We start from the raw sequence: 22068 nt of genomic DNA, 5'->3' as shown, positions 1-22068 counted from the left end.
CAGGCGTGCTAATCTCATGTTTGTTAGCGAGGGTATTTTCGGGAACAGCACAATAGAACAGTCCATTCTAATCAACATTGTAATCTTGACACAAAATAAGACCCATTGATCACTGATGTATTTTCTGAAGGGCTGATGTCAATATAGGCACTCAGTGCTTCACCACATGTTTGCCTGTTTGTAATGCTATGGCGTTTACAAAAGCGGCAAAGCCAGCCATCACTCGCCTGGAACTGTATGCCCATGTGCTGTGCCAGTTTATCAGCAGCCGACCTTAGTTTAACACCACAAACAACTACGCCATTAGACTGCTGTTGAACGAACCACTTGTAAACTCCTAAATTCTTATGCTTGGTCAACTTCACATTTCTTATCTGCCACAGTGAAACCACTTTTGGAGCTCTCAATGCTATATTTTAGCAAAAACTGATAAGTTTTGTCTTTATTTTTGCATATGTCCAAAACTGTTTGTTTTTTCACCCTGTAAAGTTCACAAATATGGGCAACAGATGCACCACCTTCCAACTTACTTATTAACCTCAAGTTTCTGAGCTGTCGTCAAGTTTACTCGTTTTCTTTTAACCCCAGACATATTAACTGATAATAATAAGGATTAATAACGGTTTAACTAAAAATTACTCCAGCAATAGCCTAAACACGTGTTTTGCGCTAGCAATGCTACCGAACCAAAGCACATGCGCACGCATAAATTATTATGAGTACGCACGAAATATCACGAATGTATCCAAAGACGCAATTTATAAACACCGCTGATCGCTTCCGATTAACCATCATATTATTTATTTATTTTCATTAATTATTTCATTATCTGTATTTATTTGTCAAATTATGTCTGTTAAATCCGAAATGCATTGAATTGGGGTACGTTAAATTGAGAGTTTACTGTGTGTGTGTGTGTGTGTGTGTGTGTGTGTGTATGTATATATATATATAACAATTTGTAGTATTAACTCAGAATTGGGATATGTTCATATTTATATATACTGACTGTAACCGAGACTAGAATAACAATTAAATTTATTCAAAACGCAACATGTTTCACTGGATTGTCTGACTTCTTCAGGCGTCGGAACATAGAAAGCAAATAAACACTATAAGAAACATCGTATCACTATAAAAACGACTATTATAAAATTCAGTTAGCTTTGAACTGTAGATACAGTCCGTGTTGAAGTTCTATTGTTAGGCAGCTGCGTGCGTCTGATTTCACGAGTGTGCCAATATCGGATAGCAGAGCTGAAAGAGTCCGGTAGATTATAGCTAAGGTTATTATTTATGTGATGAGGGTCCATAACAATTTCCATATACTCGACTATGCAGCGCTCCACCTCGTCACAGCATATATGAAGGTTTGAAGTTGTTGTCCAGTTTATCTCATGTTGATGGCCTTCATCATTTGTGTTTACTAAAAACAGTACATGGCTTGACAGGGCTCTTGCTCTAGTCCTTTTGTAGGCAATGTCCCTCTGGTGTTCTTCCAGACGTAGGAGGATGGAGTTTTCAGTTTAGCCATAACATTGCTTCCCGCAGTCACAAGTGATTTTGTACACTCCTGGGAATAGTAGATGGTTGTGAGCTTGTTTGTATTTGCTTAAAATCAATCTTAGTTTAGGAAGAGTAGAGAAACAGGTTTTTATGTCGAACTTTCGTAAAATTCTTCTTAGTTTCATGGAGAGTGAGCTGATGTATGGTAAGGAGATATAACTTTTGGGGTTGTCTTGTGTTTCTGAGTTGTTTTGATGGCAGTGGTATAGATGCTTATTAATAGTTTTCGACGAGTAGCCATTACTTGTGAAAGTTCTTTGTAGATGTTGTAGTTCATTTTTTTAGCTCTTCATTATCTGACAGTATAGATCTGGCACGATGTGCTAGGATTGAGATGATACCCACTTTCTGTGTGGGATAGTGATGTGAGGATGCATGCAGGTATCTATCTGTGTGTGTAGATTTTCTAAAGATTGAGATTTTAATAGAATCAGATATCTTAGTAAGTCTTACGTCCAGGAAGGGAAGAGATCCACTTTCTTCAACCTCCATTGTTAATTTGATATCTTGGTGGAAGTTGTTTAAATGATTTAAAAAAGACTGAAGGTTATCGGTGCCATGTTCCCAGATAAGAAATATGTCATCTACAAATCTCAGCCAAATTTTTGGTTTAAGAGTAGCTGAGGAGATTGCCTTTTGTTCGAAATCTTCTAAAAAGATGTTAGCTAATATAGGAAACAGGGGGCTGCCCATTGCCAATCCCTTATTTTGTTTGTAAACTTTTTTCTCGTATTGAAAGTAGCCGGAGTGAACGCAATGTGATAGCAAGGAAAACATCTTTTTTGAAATCTTGTTCTTTAAAATATCGAGAACCTCTTAAGTTGGAACGTTTGTAAAGAGAGCCACCATGTCAAAGCTCACCATGATATCTGAAGGCTGGAGTTTTAAATTTTTGATTTTTGAGAAGAAATCTGTTGAGTTTTTTATATATGAAGAAGAATTTCCTGTAAAATCTTTTAAAGATGAAGCCAGAAACTTAGATAAGCTGTAGGTAAGCGAGTCAATACTATCTACAATTGGTCTCAGTGGGCAGTTTTCCTTGTGTATCTTTGGGAGACCATATAACCTTGGGATGAGTGGATGTAAAGAGTGAGCGGCAAGACGTATGTTTCATAGAAGTTCTGTGGCTTTTTGTAAGAGGTTGTTTGTTTTGTTATGTATCTCCTACCTTTGCTACGAGTTGCCCGGTGTTGTACTGCCTTACCCCGGTAAGGCAGTATAACACCATATTCAGTCCTGAAGATACTTTCAGGTGCAAACTTTGTTTGCTCACACTTGGATAAAGGATTAAACTAAATTTATTATAGTCTAACCAAGTGAAAAATAACTTAAAACATCTTTCTCTAAATCCAGAGTAATTTAATAAAAAAAAAGGTGGCACACCTTTTGGCAACTCCTATAGGTAAGGATGACCTCGCTATTGCTTCTGCCTGGTATCTCCACCTCAGGGTCTGGCTCCCACTGAAGAGACCTCAATAAAGGTCGAAACTAGTCTGGGTAGTGGCCAATCCCTTAATGCATAACATTATACATATCTGCAAGGAGATGTGTTTTGCATTATGGGAGATACTGGGATAGGAGTGTTGTTAGCTTGGTCCACCTTTGCTATAAGTTGCACGGTGTTGTACTGCCTTACCCCGGTAAGGTAGCACAACACCATATTCAGTCCTGAAGATATTTTCAGGTGCAAACTTTGTTTGCTCACACTTGGATAAAGGATTAAACTAAATTTATTATTGTATCTCTCTCAATTTCCAAGTATGTATCTGACTCTAATAACTCTTATTAGAGTGGATAGCATCTTTGCTTAACTATAAGCTGCATGTTTGAATCCTAATATTTGATTTTTTATGGTGCAAAGACAATCAAGGGTCATGCTGAACCAGGACACAGGTCACAGTAATGCATATGGTAATTGGTTAGTAGGACAATCACAAACATCCATGCCCTTGACGGGATTCAAACCTCCAGCCTCTTGGCTTGAGAGCAGATGCATAACAACTCGGCAAATCCTAATGTAGCATATTTGAGAATACCTTTAAGTGAAAGAGGAATTTCATGACTCAGTGCAAAATCACTACCCACTGCAGTACTGAGTGGCTTGAAAATATACCATGTTTTGTTTGAAGGAAGTTTGGTTTGTTTAATAGGAAAACCAAACTTCCTTCAAACAATTATTTATTCTAGGTATTATTTCTGGGAAAATTCCCATGTTGCTCCTCTAAGTAAATATTATTTTTGATTATTTAGCCTATTTTTGCCACTGAAAAAGAAGACAGCCAGCAACATCCCACAAAGGTATGTCTGGTTTTTCTTCCTATATATTTTTTCCTTTTCATATATCTTCATATATCTGTCCATATAAAACATCAGCAATGCCCTAAAATTTGAGTAAAAAGCCAATGACATTATAAAAAGGAGTACTCCTAAACAAAAATAGGCTAAATAGCCATAAAAATAATAACTATTTATTCTTTGCTAAAAAATCATCATCATGGCAACTTAAGAAATAGGAAAAGAACATTAGTTTAAATGGTATTTTTACAATAATAATATTGTTAATAATAATCTGTGATGCACAGTTAACTATGTGCATGTATATGTGCTATATGAAGCAACAACTACAAACTTGGCTAATAGATCAATATGTATTATCTCTTCCTTACTAAAATGTTTTTTAAATTTGTGTAATATGAGAAACTTCAAATGTTATAATAGAAATATTTTCCCATCTAGGCTAACATACACTGATACAAGCTTCCTTTCTAATATATCTTAAATGGGATAATTTTGCCAAAAATAATCTCTTCATATATATCACATCCTGATGAAAAAATAAGTCAAAAACTGCTGCTTTTTAGTTACATCACTTTAAAGCAAGTCATATGAATGCACATTAATCAAGAGAACACAAGCAAGTCATTTACAATAATCATTGTTGGAAAATAGAATCATCATTTACCTCTACAAGTGAAATGACTATATACTGCCACTGGATGGTGGCATCCTCAAATGAATCCAGGTTATATCAAAGTATATATGAAAAAAAATAAAAAATAAATAAAATAAAATAAAAAAATAGCAATAATGCATTTAGAGTTGAGATATATTTTTAAAGCAGGTACAATTAGTAAGGGTCCCTTTCTAATGGAATTAGAAAGGGACCCTTACTAATTTCTAATGAAAATGGAAGGTCTTCATGACATAAAATATCACAAGTTAAAAAAAAAAACAAAAAACAAATAATAAATATTTCCCTGCAAAAATTTTGCATCGTAGGTTTGCATACAGTAGAGACAACTTGTGAGATCGATCATGCTTTCCTAAAACAATCATCCATATCCATAATTTCAACAGACATCAGCACAGTACTTTGGTGAGTGTCACAAGAATTTCCAGGTGGACCTATTGTAAGGCTTTTCTTGAAGCTTCGATTCTTCAAAGGCCAGTCTCTCCCATCTTATTAAGGATCTACGTCTTCCCCTTTTTTCATGAGTTTTACCCACTATTACTGTTTTAAGAACCTCCTTCCATTCTGTAATTCTATCAATACTCTTAAGGTGTCTTAAAATTCTATCAATCCTTTTTAGAATCCATTTACCTGTCTGCCTTTCAGTGTATGAGATCCTCAACAGTTGTTTTGTAACAACTAAACGACTGTGAGATTGAATCATGCTGTGGGCATTGGTGATTAGTTGGTAGATGAAATTCAATACTCAGCATGAGACTATTCTGCTTGTATGAGGTTTGAAAAATTTTTATGAAGTGGCTTGAAAAGAGTCATGTCTAGTGTCTAGAAAAAGATTTCCAGATTATCTAACTCTTAGATAATCAGAAAATCTTCCCATTAATGTATTATAGGCTGACAACCTTTTGCAGAGTGGATTAAAAAAAAAAGTCAACTGAGGAATGAGTACAAATAACTTGCATTATTCAATTTCTTATCCAGAATGTTTTTCAGATCATCCTACTCGAAATCTTAATTTTTTTATCTTTTACCTTCATTTTTAATGTTAAATATTATACCTATACCCCTTCACCTCGATTTGTATTGTTTGCATAAACCATCTCTTTTATAAAGTGGCTTTTCCTTACTAAAATGTTATAATACAAATAGTGTTTTCAGAGAGCTCCCAAAAGCTAAGTATAATTTTGAGTGAAAATTAGAATATTGGTTTAATTCATAGCGTAATATTGTCGATTTTTGGTAGCTTGTTGTATCTGTGTGATTTTAGTGTAAATTCCATTTTATTTAATTTAGTATTTAATGATACGTTTCATAGAATAGCACATGGCACCAATGCAACTTATGATAATGGTGTCCAAAAATATGATGCCTTTGTTCAAAAACTGTAATGTGAGGGAGTTTGTCCCATGTGATGTGTGTGTGAGATGTATGCATTCCCGAAGGATGCTGAAGTTTGGATGGAAAGTGATAGTGGTGGGAGAATGTGCAGAAAGTGTAAGCAAAGTGAGGAATTGAAGTATGTGTCAGGTCATGAGATAGTTATGGTTGAAGAAAGCCAGAATGTGAGTGAAAATTGTGGCTTGATAGGGAATTGTGATGTTGTACAAGATAGCAATGAGAGCGGTGATCAAAGAGAGAGTGAAAGCAACTATACAGAGAGAGAAAACGGTTTAAATGACGAAAAAAAATGAGGAATTATTTGTAGGGAGTGAGATCGTTAGGTTGCGCGCAGTGATACAAAGTGCACAGCGGCAGTTAGAGCACCTGCAAAACTCTTTCCAGAGTGCCTCGGCTAATGGAAATAAACAAGTGTTTGAAAGGAAAAATAAGCGTAAGAATGGGAGCGTTTCTGAAATGAAGGAAAGAGTGTTGTATGGTGACTCATTATTAAGAGGAGTGATAGATGGGAGTTGAACTAAATCGTACTTACCGGGTGCAAAATTTAAGGATGTAAGTGAGAGTATTAGAGCGCAAAAACAGAGGGTGAAAGAACTGATAGTTGTGGCGGGTACAAATGAATTGAAAGGAGATAAATTTTTTATGAGAGAGGACTTGAAAGTATTGTTAAAGATAGCGAAAGAAAAGAGTGACAGTTAGGTTGGTGAGTCTGTTGCCGCAGTACGACAGAAGAGTTTAGAAGGAGGGCCATAATCGCAAATGACTTCATGTGCAGGTTATGCAGATGGTGTGGTGTGGAATTCGTGGACGTGTGGAATGAGTCTGATGGAATGAGAAAGGATTTATACAAGATGGATGGCCCACATTTGAATGGATTTGGTGTGCAGAGGCTGGAAAAAGTGTTGCTGAATGAAGTGAAAATGGATGTGCAGAACCAGGGAAACTAGAACTACCAAGGAGGGGGAGTGGAGTGGATATGCAGACATCAGTGAGACAGTTGAGTGTAAGAATGTATATAATGTACCCGAGCCAGCACTAATGACAAAAAATGGGAATGGGTCATTTAGAATAACGCATCAATATAGGGGTGGGACTAAGGGATCACTGCATTTTATGTATACTAATGCCAGGAGTATTAGGAACAAGAAGGAAGAATTTTTGGCCTTGATTGGCTCTTCCTGGCCACAGGTTATTGGCATTAGTGAAAAATGGCTGATGGAAGATGATATAGTTAGTGGGATAGAATGTGTTTAGGTTATAGTGTGTTTAGGAGAGACAGAGAGAATAAAATGGGGGGGGGGTTATTGATGATAGCTGATGAACTACAGCCAAGGAGAACTGAAGTTGTATTGTAGGATAGTGAAAAGAGCTCATTTGAGGCTATTTGGTGTGAGATTGAGACTGGCAGAACAAAATATACAGTTGGGTGCTGCTATAGACTAGGTGATGGAATAGATGGTGGAGATAGTATGCATAAACAAATTGATGAAATGAGTGGAAGGAGGGTAATTATTATGGGGGATTTCAACTATGGTAATCTTGATTGGAAGGAGGAGAGGACACATGTGAGGAAGGAAATGGATTTTATTCAATTATTAAGGGATAACTATTTGAGACAGTATGTAATTGAAAATACTAAGGGTTTGAGAGGGCTTGACCTGGTAATAGCATCTGAGAATTTGACTGTAATGAATATGACCATGTTGCCACCTATTGGTGAGAGTGATCATAAGGTCAAATTCCACATCTTTAGCCACCTGGGAGGTGGCTAAAGGTGTGGAATTTTCGATTAAGACAGGGTATATGTGGAATTACCGTGCTGGCAAGTATGACAAGCTTAGGAGATTGCTTGGATCAGTGCAATGGCATGTAAAACTGCAAGGGCTGGATGTCGATAGAGCATGGGAAGTGGTCAAGGAGCATTTACAGGAGGTTATGGCTGATTGTATACCTAGGGTCCGAATAGTAAAACAAGTAAGGGTTAAATGGATGAATAACACCATTAAGCTTGAGCTACAAAAAAAGAAACAACTGTGAAGGGAATTTAAAGAAAGAGGTGACCTGTAGGCACACAAACGATATAAAGTGCAGGCCTGAAGGGTAACGAGTGTGGTAAAAAAAGCAAAAGCGGATTATGAAAGGAAACTAGCTATGCAAGCTAAAGAGAATCACAAACAGTTCTTTCAATATTCTGCAAGCAAAAAAAAAACTGTACACAACAAAATAATTTTAAGGAATGACAATGGTAAGGAGGTCACTGAATCAGTCAATATAGTGGAATTACTGAGCGAGCACTTTGCAAGAGTATATCATCCAGGTGGTGACATTGATGAATGAAGTGGAGGTGAATAATCTATTACAGAACTGTGAATTCATCTCTGGGATTGGATGGTATACTGGCACGTGTCTTACGTGAAGCGGCTAAAGAATTATCAGTGCCCTTGATCATGTTGTTTAATCCGAGTCTCGGGTCTGGTTTAGTCCCGAAGGTGTGGAAAGAGGGGAAAATAGTTCCGCTGCATAAAGGAGGATCAAAGACTACTGTTGCAAATTACAAACTGATCAGCATATCAGGAGTCATTGTCAAGGTCTTGGAGAAAGTAGTCAAGGGAAAAATACTGGAATGGATTGATGAAAATGAGATACTCTATGGGACAGCATGGCTTTGTGAAGGGTAGATCATACCTCAGTAACGTGTTCAAGTTTTATAACACAGTGACGGCTGAACTGGATAAGGGTAATGGGTTTACAGTGATACTGCTGACCTGGCTAAGGCATTTGACAGGATACCACATGTAATTCTAATCCGTAAACTACAACATATGGGAATGGACATAGGGTTGGTGAGATGGATAGGAGGGTGGTTGAAGGAGAGATATCAGAGAGTGGTTTACTCAGGAGTAGAGTCCACAAGACGGCCTGTGACTAGTGGTGTGCCGCAGGTTCTGTTCTTGGACCACTGCTGTTTAATTTGTTCATTAACGATATAGGAAAGGATCTAAGAGAAACAGTTCATTTGTTCGCAGAAGATGTCAAATTCTTGCAGGACGACTTGGATAGATTGGAGTTCTGGGCTAAGGAGAATGGATGTCAATTTAATGCGACAAAATGTAAGGTTATGCATTTTGGTGTGAAAAGATTAGCAGCAGTATACCACATTGGTGGAACTGTACTCCAGGAGATTGATGAGGCCAGGGACTTGGGAGTGTTGGTGGATAGGGGGATGAAGTATAGGGGGCACATTGCAAAAATAGCTAAATCAACTCATCAACTCACTTGGTTGTTGAAAAATACTTTGATGAGCAGAGACAAGCAAGTTATTGTATCTCTGTACCGAGCCTTGATAAGACCTCATCTCGACTACTGTGCCCAGATTTGGTCACCTAGGTTTCTTCTTGATGGGGAGGAGGTAGAGAGGATCCAGAGGCAAGTGACCAAGATGATAGCAGGTCTATGGAATGAACCTTATGAGAACTGGTTGAAGATTTGTGGGTTGCAGAAATTGGTTGATAGGCGGAAAAGGGGATATATGATTGAGACATTCAAATTGCTAAAGGGTTTCTATAGGATTAATTCAGAGGATATTTTTAGATCAGGACTGGTGGTGGTGGGAGAACTAGGGGACACCTGTGAAAGCTGGGCAAGAGTGCGGTGTTGTGTCCCAATTTATGATTATTAGGCTTTCAATTATCCTTACATGTGAAACTCTAGTTATCTTTATCAAAATCTTATCTATATACGAGATATCACCCGAATACAAATATTCACGCTTCTTCTCCCCTTAGTGTTCCTAAATATTTATTTTTATACTGCACCTTTCAGGACATTTAGTTTAAGATATAAAATTCAAAAACAAGGAGCAATTACCAAAATATGTCTGAGTGTGAAACTAATATGCAGTCGTGACCTTTATCTCGTAACTTAACCCCCCCCCCACGTGATTAGGTTCGTACGTTTTTACAAGTGGTGCATTGAGAGGCAATCTCAGACAATAGTATTTTCAATGAACAAAAGTTTATTGAACTCTTAAACATGGTACAATTCATTTTTTATCAAATAAAACTCAATTCAATACTAAGAATAAAAAATACAAATTAACACTAGCTAAACACAAGTATTAGGCTAAGATCCTATATGGGAACTGCGATCATGCTGCCGTAACAGATTCTATACATACAAACTTATATATATATATATATAATCCCAGAACTAGTTAACACTTTACTTAACCCTTTGCTAGTCTGAATGTGCTATATTGCTGCACTACCATTGACATATATAATCAGTTTATTCTATCTAACTTACTAAAACAGTATAGTTTAAACTATCCTTTCGCTGTGCTAATACACACTTTTAACCTTTAAAACTCTCTTAAATAAGATACAATGTACATGCATAAATCTCTAGGCACATGAATACTTATTAATTAATAGTAACAAGCTTATTCTCATTCTAGTCTGACATGCACTAAAGTCCTAATATAATTCACATTAATCCCTTCAAATGTTCAGTAATTGAACAGTGATTACAGTTACATATGATCTGAATTGACACGAGATTTTTACAGTACCTTATGACTTGGGGCTTCTACAATGATCTCTACCTTTTCTGATTGTACCTTCCTAGAACGAACTCTTCTATAACTTATCACTCCTAAGTTCCTTTGGCATTAAAATGGGCTTTCACGATCTTTACTTTACACGCTTCAATCAAGGACACACATAGGATCATCTATTCTATGACTGTAAAATTCACCACGTGGGCACTGACTTCTTTATAGATTTCTTTCTCTCATTATGATCACTGGGTGATGAAACACACTTATATTATCTTCTTTCTTTTAACTAAATGGCATTCCTCCATTCTTACAACACGGAATCGAAATCCCGCACACTTTGTTTCCTTATTGTGTCAGACGGAGAAAACTCCTAACCCGTCACTCAGGAAAACCCCGTGAGACCTATACGAAGACTCGTGAAGAAACTCTGAGGAAAAAGCCATTGGGGGGGGGGGGTTCCCAACCGTTTTATACGATGACCCCTACCAGCACCTTCTTCAATTTCTTTCCCCCCCCACCTTACTGGAGTCGAAGTGGTGTTTTTCTACCAAAACATCATGCGGTCCGTGTACACGCAACTGACACGTGATGAAGTCTCAATTCGGGAATTATGACCTTGAGCTTTAGTTTTTGTTTAAGCTAACTTCTATGTCATCTATACTAAATTAATCCCCTTTCCAAAATTTTCTAAGAATTAACTCGAATCTTTAATCTCTTATTTCAAGTGTAAAAACTAGCATCTCACATAAAATCCTATGACTAATCTTCTTTGCTTTACTTAACCTTATTTTATCATATCACAACTGTAGTAAAATTCCCTTCTTTTTTTATTTAGTTCAACAAACAATTTCAGCTATATTTTTTTACTTGCATGCAAGCATATTTTTCTTTCTTTTAATTTTTTGTATTCGTTACTTTCAAGGGCTCTTTACGATATCTGCTCTTAGGAACAACTTTGCTTACTTAGTTATCTATACAGGGGTTTTTATTTCTTCTCTTATTACATCATGATAACTGAAATTTTCACATTCTTAAATTATCAGGGTGTAACAGTGGTTAGCAAGGGTGTTAGAGCTGGGTTCTTTACTTTTAGAGTGGTAAATGAGTGGAATAAGCTGCCAGAGTCTATTGTGGGTGCTATGACGGTGAGCGAGTTTAAGGCAAGGTATGATAGATACTGTGAGAATGTCGTATAGTTGTGTGGACATGATGTTTAGGGCCTCAATGAGTCTAAGGATTCTCTAGAGTCGCCCGTAATAATAATCTCACCTGCTTCCATTTTTTTTTTTAAATCTGAGTAATACTTATTATTTTATTATTATAATATTCACATGTCGTTAAATGAGACTCCTTTCTAGTTATGGTCAAATCTTACACCTGGAGTTCCTTCTTTCACATGATACTTGAGTAAGTTGTCTCACAACAGCCCAATAAATTTTTCTCCATTCTTATGAGTTTTTTCTATTTAAGATTATCTATTTAGTACCTATCAGGGTAAGTTGGCAATTCATTTTGCCATCACTAATGAGTGAAATGCCAGATCTATAGCAGCACTCCAGACAGCATCCAACTCACTGCTATATAGAATGTTATTATTGTTATTGCTTACTTTCGTTTTTATCCTAACTTGACTCAAACCATTTAATATCATTAGTAGTATGAACCAAGTGGAGTTTTTCTTTGTGCAGGAACTTGTTTTATCATATATAATGTTCTTATATATGAATTTCAATACACACAGCATGTTAATTGCAATTTTTTGGCAGAATTTAATTTATAAAATTGTAAAATCATCTGTACAAAACCACCAGTCAAGAATTAAGTACGATACCCAGACATGGAACATCATTACTCAACAAGTAGTTAATATCATCAATAGCATTGGGTCAACATGCCTTCGAACATTACTAGGATATACATGGCAAGATCACATTCGCAATACTGTCATTCTTGAAGAAAGTCAACAAAGGTCTCTAACATAAACAATTAAAAAAAAAAAAACTGAGATGGTTGGGACACCAACGTAGACATCTGTGTTTACCTACATTCAGTGTTTTTGCTCTCTAAAGGCCAACTAATATATAGGAGAGGAAGACCAAGAAAACAGTTTTGGCAATATATAAGCAAACTTCTTTTTAAAGATGAGGCCTGTGAACTATTTGACATTTAACAAAATTGGTACAAAACAGAGCAACTTGGCTCACTTTCATCAGACTAACTGTATGAGGGTTTTTTTTTTTTTTTTTTTTGCTATATGAATATTTCTGTATATAATTCCCTATTCATACATGAATAAATGATGACCAAACAAATACAGGATTATCCTAAATTACTGGTTTCTAATATATCTTGACCTCCCCCCCCCCACACACAATTTGGTTATAATTGAAAAAGCTATCTTGGTGGCACATCCATCAAGATAGCTAATCATGCAAACACAAAGTGGAAGAAAAACATCTCATCTTGCTGCAAGGTAAAGGTTGGTACAAGAAGTTTCTTCTCACCTTGACATGAACATGTTAATGTCCTATACTTGGATATCAAGTTTTTGATATCATTTTCTTAAAATCACATGGCCCAAAAGATAAAATGATTATAAATAATAGAATAAATAGTATACAACCTTGCATTATATCTGATTTTTTTAACATCAAACTATCTCTATACATCCTTCAATTCTAAACGCCAATTTTTAAGTGTAAGGTACATAATTTTTAGGTTAGTTAAGTGAAAGTTAACTTATATTTGATAATGACAGTTAATTGATATTTGATCTGTATGAAGTGCATTTACACCTTTCTATATACTTTGCTGGACTCAATAAAATGAATATGCAGACAAAGAAAGTTGCAAAATCTATCACACATGAATGCCATGAATGAGCAACAGAAGAAGAAATATTTTTGGTGTTTCTTGAACAGCTAAAGGTTGTCTTTATGGAAGAGACAGTGAGGAATAATTATGAATTAAATAATGGTCAGCACAAAAAAAAAAACCTTCCATATATTTCTTCCTTGTTCCAAGGACACTGTCAAAGAGAACAGAAGATGAGTTGACAACATTCAAAACAGATACAAGTCATGTGGTATATATTTACTGTTCATATTATTAGTGTTGAAAGGGAACAATAGTTCATGATGAGTGTGTTGCTTTTTTTTTTTTTGACCAAAAACGAATGTAACATAACTAACACTGGATTTATAGGTCATAATAGTTATTTATACTAGTTTTGCCACATACGATAGTGGCTTTGTCTGGGTTAGGAAGAACAAACAAATATACAATAAGTGGTAAATATGAATCATTACATAACTAAAAACCAAATATGTAGGAACTGTTACACAAAAATTAACAGTAAAAACAGAAACAGGTAGGGCATGGAAGCTGGCATAGGTCAGTCATTGTTCAGCAGGTGTGCATGATAGTTTGCAGAAAAATTAAAGTCTGATGGGTTGAAAGATCTAACAAGTGACTGTCACATAAAATCGTTCATTCATTTCTGCTGAGAGTGTCTTGCAAGTGGATTACCATTGTAGGTTATGATGTTGCAGCCGTTGAAGTCGTCTCCTATGTAAGGCATGGAGTTCCTGTTCCATTCAATATTGTGGTAAGTGTGGGAGAAATAGAATGCCAAGCCTAGGGGGAGGAGGAAACTTTATGTATAACTATTCCCTGTGCAGCTGGGACATCTGAATGCACAGGTAAGATTTTAAGATAAGTTACTATTAAACAATCTATAAACTTATTCAGGGAAGTTAAGGCAAAATTAGATATGTCACATGCTAGTGTTTACTGTATTCTGATCTTGTTGCCTCATTGGCACACATATCTGATAAGGTATGTAATGTGCTGCAAGAATCCAAGGTATCCTCAGAAAAAGACAATCATGTTGTTAATAGATATCATAGGATCATCTGCTACACAGATCTGACATCATCCTCCCATCATCATCATTATCTCAACTTGTCTGGAACACATTTTGAATCCAGTAACAAAGTGATGGCAGCAGTGCTGTAGCATAAACATCAATGATGCTAGAGTCTAGGATAAGGAAATATAGAAACTAGTTTCATACTGAATGCTTTAATTTTAATGGAGATTATGCAGAAAAAAAAAGAAAAGAAAAAAAAAGTAGATATTCTGTAATATGGAGTGCATGTTACTCAGGATACATGGTAGATACTCACTATAGCAAACTCCTAGGGACCAGAGATACAGCTTGTTATAGTACAGTACTATAGTGAATTCTGGGAAAAAAACTCCATCCCCCGGAAAGAAATCACAAAAAAAAGGAAACTGCAGGAAATGATAAAGGGAAAAAACCACAGGAAATAAAACAAAAGAAATTGCAAGAAATAAAAAGGAAATAGAACAAAGGAAATTGTGGGAACTCATGCAATGACAACAAAACACATAGTATTGGCAGCAACAATACATAAAGCACACAAAATTACAACATGCAAACAATAATACAAATATAAATAACTGGAAGAGCATGAAATTATAAAAATGAAAATCCAGAATTAGAGTTTTAATTTTGAAATGCTACATCATCATCATCAAATTCCTGACAAGTACCCCTCAAGGTGTGTACAGGATATGATAGTACTACATGAAAAATTTACATCATTACTAACTCCCTATCTACAATTTTCCTCCAAATCAGTCTGTTACTTGTCAAGACTCCAACATTATCAGATCTTATATTTCTATCGTCTAAGGCACTTTGTACCGTATTAATCCACCTATATCTTGGTCTTCCTCTGGGTTGTTTTCCTGCCAACCTGGCAGAGAACACTTGTTTTGCTAATCTTTCCTCACCCATTCTGTTTAAGTGACATATCACCTGAGATTAGTTCTGCTAATACATTCCTGGATGCTAACAATGCAAGTTCTTTCCTAATATCCTCGTTTTCAATATGATATTGCCATTGATTCCATCTGTTCACGCCTCTAATCTTTCTCAGGACTCTCATATCTGCGGTCTCTAGTCGTTGGTCAAGTATTTTACTTCTGACCCAGCTCTCAGATCCATAAGTTAAAACTGGTTCGAACACTGTTGTATACAGCTAATTTAGTGTTCCGACTAATTTCTCTCTTATTCCATATGAATTTATTCAATTGACTTCCTACCATACCAGCTTTGTTGATTCTGTTGTCTATTTCCATATTTAATTTACCATCTTCACTAAAAATCGTGCCTAAGTAGCTGAAATATTTTACTTGTTCCACAGGTTCTCCATTTACAACACAGTTGACATTTTCAATGATTCTGCCTATTTTCATTGTCTTTATCTTTTTATTGCTGACCTTCATACCATATCCATTATAACAGTTATTCAATTTAGTCAGGGAATCTTGGACTTGTAGCAGATTTATTTAGAAGTATAACATCGTCCGCATAAAGCAAAGAGCAGATATTAACATCTCCAATTCTGATATCATGTTTAATACCACTTTCCTTCATAATGTGATCCATATAGATAACGAATAACAGAGGGGATAATGTACATCCTTGTCTCACACCAGATTTAACATTAAACCATCTTCCTGTACTTCCTTCAATTCTAACTGCTGACTTACAACTCAAATAAAGACTAAGTATTGCTTGATATAATGCCCCATTGATACCATATAACTGTAACATATTGAATAGCTTCTCTCTTGGCACCTTGCCATATGCCTTTTCCAGATCGAAAAAAATTAAATACAGATCTTTGCTATATTCCCATGCTTTCTCAACTATTTGTCGTAAAGTGAAAATCTGATCCTGACAGCCTCTATTTGGCCTGAATCCAGCTTGTTCTTCACACAGCTTTTCTTCCACAATTCTTCTCAACCGTTTCTCAAGTATACTTGCACAGATCTTGCCAGGAACACTCAGTAGGGAAATACCTCCATAATCCTCACATTCAGTTTTATGAAATGAAATGTTACATTAACTTAAGATTACTTAACTAAACATTGAACTAAGTCCACGCGGTTAGCCTAGTGGCTATGCGCTTCGCAACCATATGCCTGGGGAAGTAGTGTCCTAGGTTCGATTCCTGTCGGTGACGTGAGGAGCTGAAGGATCTTCCTCAGCCATAGCCAAGTTAGCCGGTCTTGGGCGTGCACAGCAGGATTTTTTCCCCAGTTTATTCTGGGGTTTTTCATCCCGCAAAGCAGGCAAACTGGCCTTGAGAACTTAACACTCCATAGGATACACCGGGGCATAAGGCTGACCACCTTATCCTGTAAACGGAGTGAGGTCCGATGATCAATGGACCCTCGACACCGCAAGGTAAAAGAGAGTATAAGGAAGGAAGAGGAACATTGAACTAAATATATGCATATTGTACCATTAAAAATCAAAAATAATCTCATAACTTAAGCAGTCAATCAAACTTTATAGTTACTCACCTGCAATTACAAAATAGGATACATGTGATGAATATAATCTGCATTAATCAGAATTAGTCAATTTGGGAGGGGAAAAATTATTGACATGGCTTGTGTGAATGCCAGCTTTCTAACTGTGCAGAGATCCAATGATATACAGCTGGTATATAAAAGTAATGAAATTTGTTGGAGTAAATGCTCATTTTGTGTTTGAAAGTTCTTCTTTACCCATAAGGTAAAAAATTCTGACTTTCTAATTTACACTTTTTGAGTCAGCAAAATTTTTGATTTCAACGGCAGAGTCTGCACATATTTAGTGTATTATGAATATTTCAGGTAAGCGACATCAATTTAAGCATTTAACATTTTGAAATTTAAACATTAATTTCGGACTATGTTTCAAAGACTTCTGTGGTATATGAGAACATAATAAACTGTATTGTCATTATTTAACCACATAAAAGTTGATAGTAAAAAATGTTTAAGTTAGGCACTCAACTAGTTTCATAAAAATCACATATTGAGGAAGTAGTAGTGAATAAAAAATTAAGCTGCAAGCAGGTAACAATAACAATGTTAAATTTTAAGCCTAATTTTGGATTTTCCTTTTATAATTTCATACTCTTCTAGATCTTTCTTATATCCCCCATTAATTATTTTGCTTCTATACTTTTTCATGTTGTCGTTTTATATGGTTTATGTATGACTCTCAACAATCTTTTGTATACTGTTGTCTGTGTGCAATTTCCCACCATTTCCTTTGTTCTGTTTTCCACCATTTCTTTTGTTTTATTTACCATGATTTCCTCTGTCCTGTTTCTCACAATTTGTTTTAATTTATTTCCACTGACTTGTTTTGTTCTATCACTGTGATTTTCCTTTGCATTCTGTCGTCAATGTACAATTTTCCACTGCTTACTCTACTGATTGTAATGCCCTATGCTAAGAAATTCAGTTTACTATTATGAAGATTTTGAGCTTTTACTGTTTGCAATAGTGAGCTTAAAATAGCACTGTTTCACATGTTTGGAACTTGGACAGGAATTCCGCTAGTTCATTATAATTCATGATTTTGTTATAGAAATTTGCTATTGTGCAAGTCCACTGGTTTTTCCATAAGGAATCTTTATTTGTTGATTAACTATTATATCATATGTACTGAGTCAGAGCACACTTGTAAAACAGATTTCTGTTTGTGGTGGAAACAAATTAGATAATTAAAAAACAGTTAAACCCTGTACAGGTTTAACTACTATAACTATGATTCCTTATAATAAATTATAAAGTATATGTTAATTATTAAAAGTAAACTGCATACTAATATGGGAATATGAGAGAAAAGCATACTTTTTTATACTTGTCATTGGACCCAAAACCAAATATACTGAGGTGTCCATGGGAATCAGTTGAAGCAAACATGAAGCCATCTGGAGAGAACTTGCAGTCAAAAACAGCTCCATGTCCTTGGCCCTCAATCTACAGAGAAAAAAATAATATATATATATATAAAACATTATTTTATATTAAGTTTACAATACAAGATATCAAAATCACTTATATTAATTTGCAACATAAGTTAAACTAGATGTGACTCATGTAAAATGTAATGTTGTGCAAACTATACATAGCACATATTCAATTAACAAATCAATTGCACCCACAAAATTAATAGCTATTTACAAACTAGTTAATAATTCAAAAGAAACTTTTTTCATTTAATTCTGATTTTAATCTACATTAATTTCAATTGAATTACTATAATGTTCATGGATTGGGAATATTAAAATAAATAATTTTGTCATGTCGTACCATCATTTTTCATTTTGCTGTGGATTGATATGGTACAAAGTGCCTTAGATGATAGAAATATAAGATCTGATAATGTTGGAGTCTTGACAAGTAATAGACTGATTTGGAGGAAAATTGTAGATAGGAAGTTAGTAATGATGTAATTTTTTTCATGTAGTACTATCATATCCTGTACACCCCTTGAGGGTACATATCAGGAATTTGATGATGATGATGATGAAAATAAATAATATTTTCTTAAAATAATCTTAAGCAGTCTAGAAACTTATAAGTCATTACTTCAATTCCAAAGAATATTTTTGATTAGTACATAAATGTTCTAAATAATGCATTTGGAATTCCTTTGCAACTTTATTTTATAACAATGATTTTAAATGTAGTATTTATGACTATACCCAAACAGATGTATACATGTCTCTTGCTTTATGCGATTAATTGGTTCTATGAAATAATTGGGAAAAGTGAGTTGAATTTAGCATGGGTGAGACAGGGATAGGGGTTTCTTCAGAGGATAAAAAAAATGAACTTTACACCTGTGAGCAAAAGAAATTTTAATGAATGAATTTAATTAATACAAAGTCATAAACACCTAAACATCGCATACGTCTGACAGTCTTCAATTGGATAATGAATGGACCAGGTCTGGTGAGTCTGGATCATCACTCTCTTGCTCTCTTGAAGTCCCTGGGATTTCAAGAGTTGAAAGCTGAAGGTTGATGATCTTCAACTTTTTTAATGAAACAGTCGAGACTCAGCTGACGGGCAGCATTCATCCTCTCTCTCTATAAAGTTCTTTGTAGCAAGTCAAAGAATTCTGAATTTCTTTGGAAACTTTGCCACTTCTAGTCTCATTAGGAAAATTTTCTTTAATTATTTTGATGGCACTGTCAATGTGTTTAAAAAATTCAGCCATTTGTTTTGTTGAAAGCTGTTTGATGGGCTCGGCAACAAAGGGCTCCTGACTTTCATCATTCACGTTGTTTTCCATTTCCAGAAGATCTTCATTAGTGAGCTCTGATGAGTGGGACTTGAGCAGTTCATCCACATTTGTCTCACCTACATCTTCAAATCCAACAGATTTTTGCCATTTTAACTATGTCATGTCTTGAGTTGGCAAGCTCACTTTCAGGATCAAAATCATTAGAATCAGAAACTCCAGGCCAAATTTTCTTCCAAACTCCCTTCATGCAGGACTGCTTAACTTCTGCCCATGCCTCTCCAACGTTGTCAATTGCCATTTTTATGTCATATTTCTTCGAAAATTCTTTCACTGAAATTTTATCTTCACCGTCAGTACATGTAGCTTGAACTAGCTGCGAAAATGTTCTGTGGAGATAATAACTCTTGAAAGTTGCAATAACACCCTGATCCATGGGTTGAATGAGGGATGTTGTGTTTGGTGTGGCAGAAAAAATAACTGATATTCTCATCAATTTCAGCGATGCTTGGAGGATGTCCTGGTGCATTGTCCAGAAGCAGAAGAATTTTGAAGGGTACATTTATCCTGTCACAATAAGCCTTCAATTCACGATGCAGTTCATTGCAAAAGTAGGACTCAAACACAGCTCCGGTAATCCATGCTTTTTTATTTGACCGCCAAACAACAGGCAAATCCTCATTGAGTAGCCCTTGAGTATGTGGGGGTTTTCAGAGTGATAAACCATCAGTGGTTTAGTTTTATGAAGGTTTTGCTGTTAGGAGGAAATGCGTCTCCAGATGTATTTCATCCTAAGTGAGACATCCTAAGTGACAGCAAAGTGAGGCAGTCCTTGAAACTTTAAAAACCTGGTGCCCTCTTTTCTTGCACAGATAGAAATTTCCTACTAGGCATACACTTCCAGAACAACCCCGTTTCATCAAGATTGAACACTTGCTGAGGCAAATAACCATGTTCCTGAACACTTAGAAATTTTGCTGGAAAGTTCCCAGCAGCAACAGCATCAGCTCCTGCAGCCTTGCGAGTCAGCTTGAGATTATGGAATCCATGTCACATCTTGAAATGTTCAAAAAAAAGGGTGACTGCAAAATTGCTACTGGTTGCAATTTTTTAAATGAACTTTTTAAAATTGCATTATAGTGAAATGCATAAAGTGAGATCGCATATACGAGAGATACCTGTATATCAAATCAAGAAGTAGATATGAATTCAGCTAATAAAATAGCTCTATACTTGGAATCTGAAATTTATGAGCCTTGAATACTGCAGTCATTTACACCATTAAATAAATCTCAATAGCTGTAGCATCAAAGTAACTTTTCCACCTCTGAATTTCACAACCTAACACGTCCTTCTAAAACAAGCTTGTATCTCTTCAAATAATATATAGAACTTAAAGATGCCAAGCAATTATATTCTTAGTTTAATCCTTTATCCAAGTGTAAGCTTACAAAGTTTGCACCTCAAGTATCTTCAGGACTGGGCAACTTGTATATCAAATAATAATAATAATTATTATTATTCATGACACCACCAAGGAGTCGGAAGACTCATTGTGGGAGGATAATAAATGTAGAAATCTCTCTCTCTCTCTGCCACTACACCAAACCTCTACAACCATTCATCTACATCAATGCCATCTACTGCCTACCACCACCACAACTAGTATTTTTTGTCTGTAAATTGTGTGTGTTCTGAATGACCGATTTGTCTGTATACGGGATGAAAAACCAGAGTTTCCGGGAGAAAAAATCCTGCTACCTCCGTATGAGATTGAGGCTTTTTCTTTCTTTATTTTCTTTCTTTATGAAGTCTTTCATATAGAAAGAAAAACAATGCTACGAACCATAAGGGATTTAAAAGGGCAGAAGAAGGTGAAGATGGTTAGTTTACGTTATGACTTTTAGAGAAAAATGGCAATTAAAACTGCAAGCATTTTTGGATGCCATTCATAATCAAATAGCTTGACAATGAATGTGAGATTTTAAGATGAAAAGAGTGCAAATTATTAAAAAAAAATAATATATTTTGAAAATGCATTTAGAATGAAGCTGAATATTCACTCACCATTTCACTCTCTCTGATAAATGAATCTGTGGTGAGTGGATTTCTGGAACCCTGGGTATAAGGGATGAAAAAAATTTTTGCTGCGATATTGTGCTTTGTGTGGAAGAAGTGTGTGTGTGTGTAACTAGCATGTTTATGAAGGGAAGATAGTTGTTTATTTCTTTTTCTACAGTGAAATGTATTTCTATTTCTGGATGTCTGCTTAAATGTGCTGAAATGCATCTAATGTATCTAGACCATAAAATCAAACAGCAACCGTGCTGTCTACATAGCATAGCCAGACTGTTGGTTTGTGTAGTGGTGTTCAAGTATTCTAAAAATTCCATACAGAAACTGACAGAAAAAAGATGGGAAACTATTGCAGCCCCATCCAATAGTTGTTTG

The 22068-nt window shown here is 35.5% G+C and overlaps 1 protein-coding gene across 1 annotated transcript in view; it reads right to left on the bottom strand.

Moving 5' to 3' along the window:
- Nucleotides 1–22068, bottom strand: part of BRWD3 (bromodomain and WD repeat-containing protein) — a 451316-nt gene that overhangs the window by 212721 nt on the left and 216527 nt on the right. Inside the window, 1 exon segment of the mRNA XM_090409588.1 lies at nt 18219–18347. Within this exon segment, the coding sequence (XP_090265714.1) occupies nt 18219–18347 (129 nt within the window).

The sequence above is a fragment of the Typopeltis vanoorti genome, chromosome 19 (genome assembly GCF_054136105.1).
Source record: "Typopeltis vanoorti isolate ZY-2024b chromosome 19, IOZ_Tvanoo_1.0, whole genome shotgun sequence".
NCBI classification, from domain to species: domain Eukaryota; kingdom Metazoa; phylum Arthropoda; class Arachnida; order Uropygi; family Thelyphonidae; genus Typopeltis; species Typopeltis vanoorti.
Note: the sequence above shows the minus strand (reverse complement) of the source record. Positions and strands in the feature narration are given on the sequence as shown.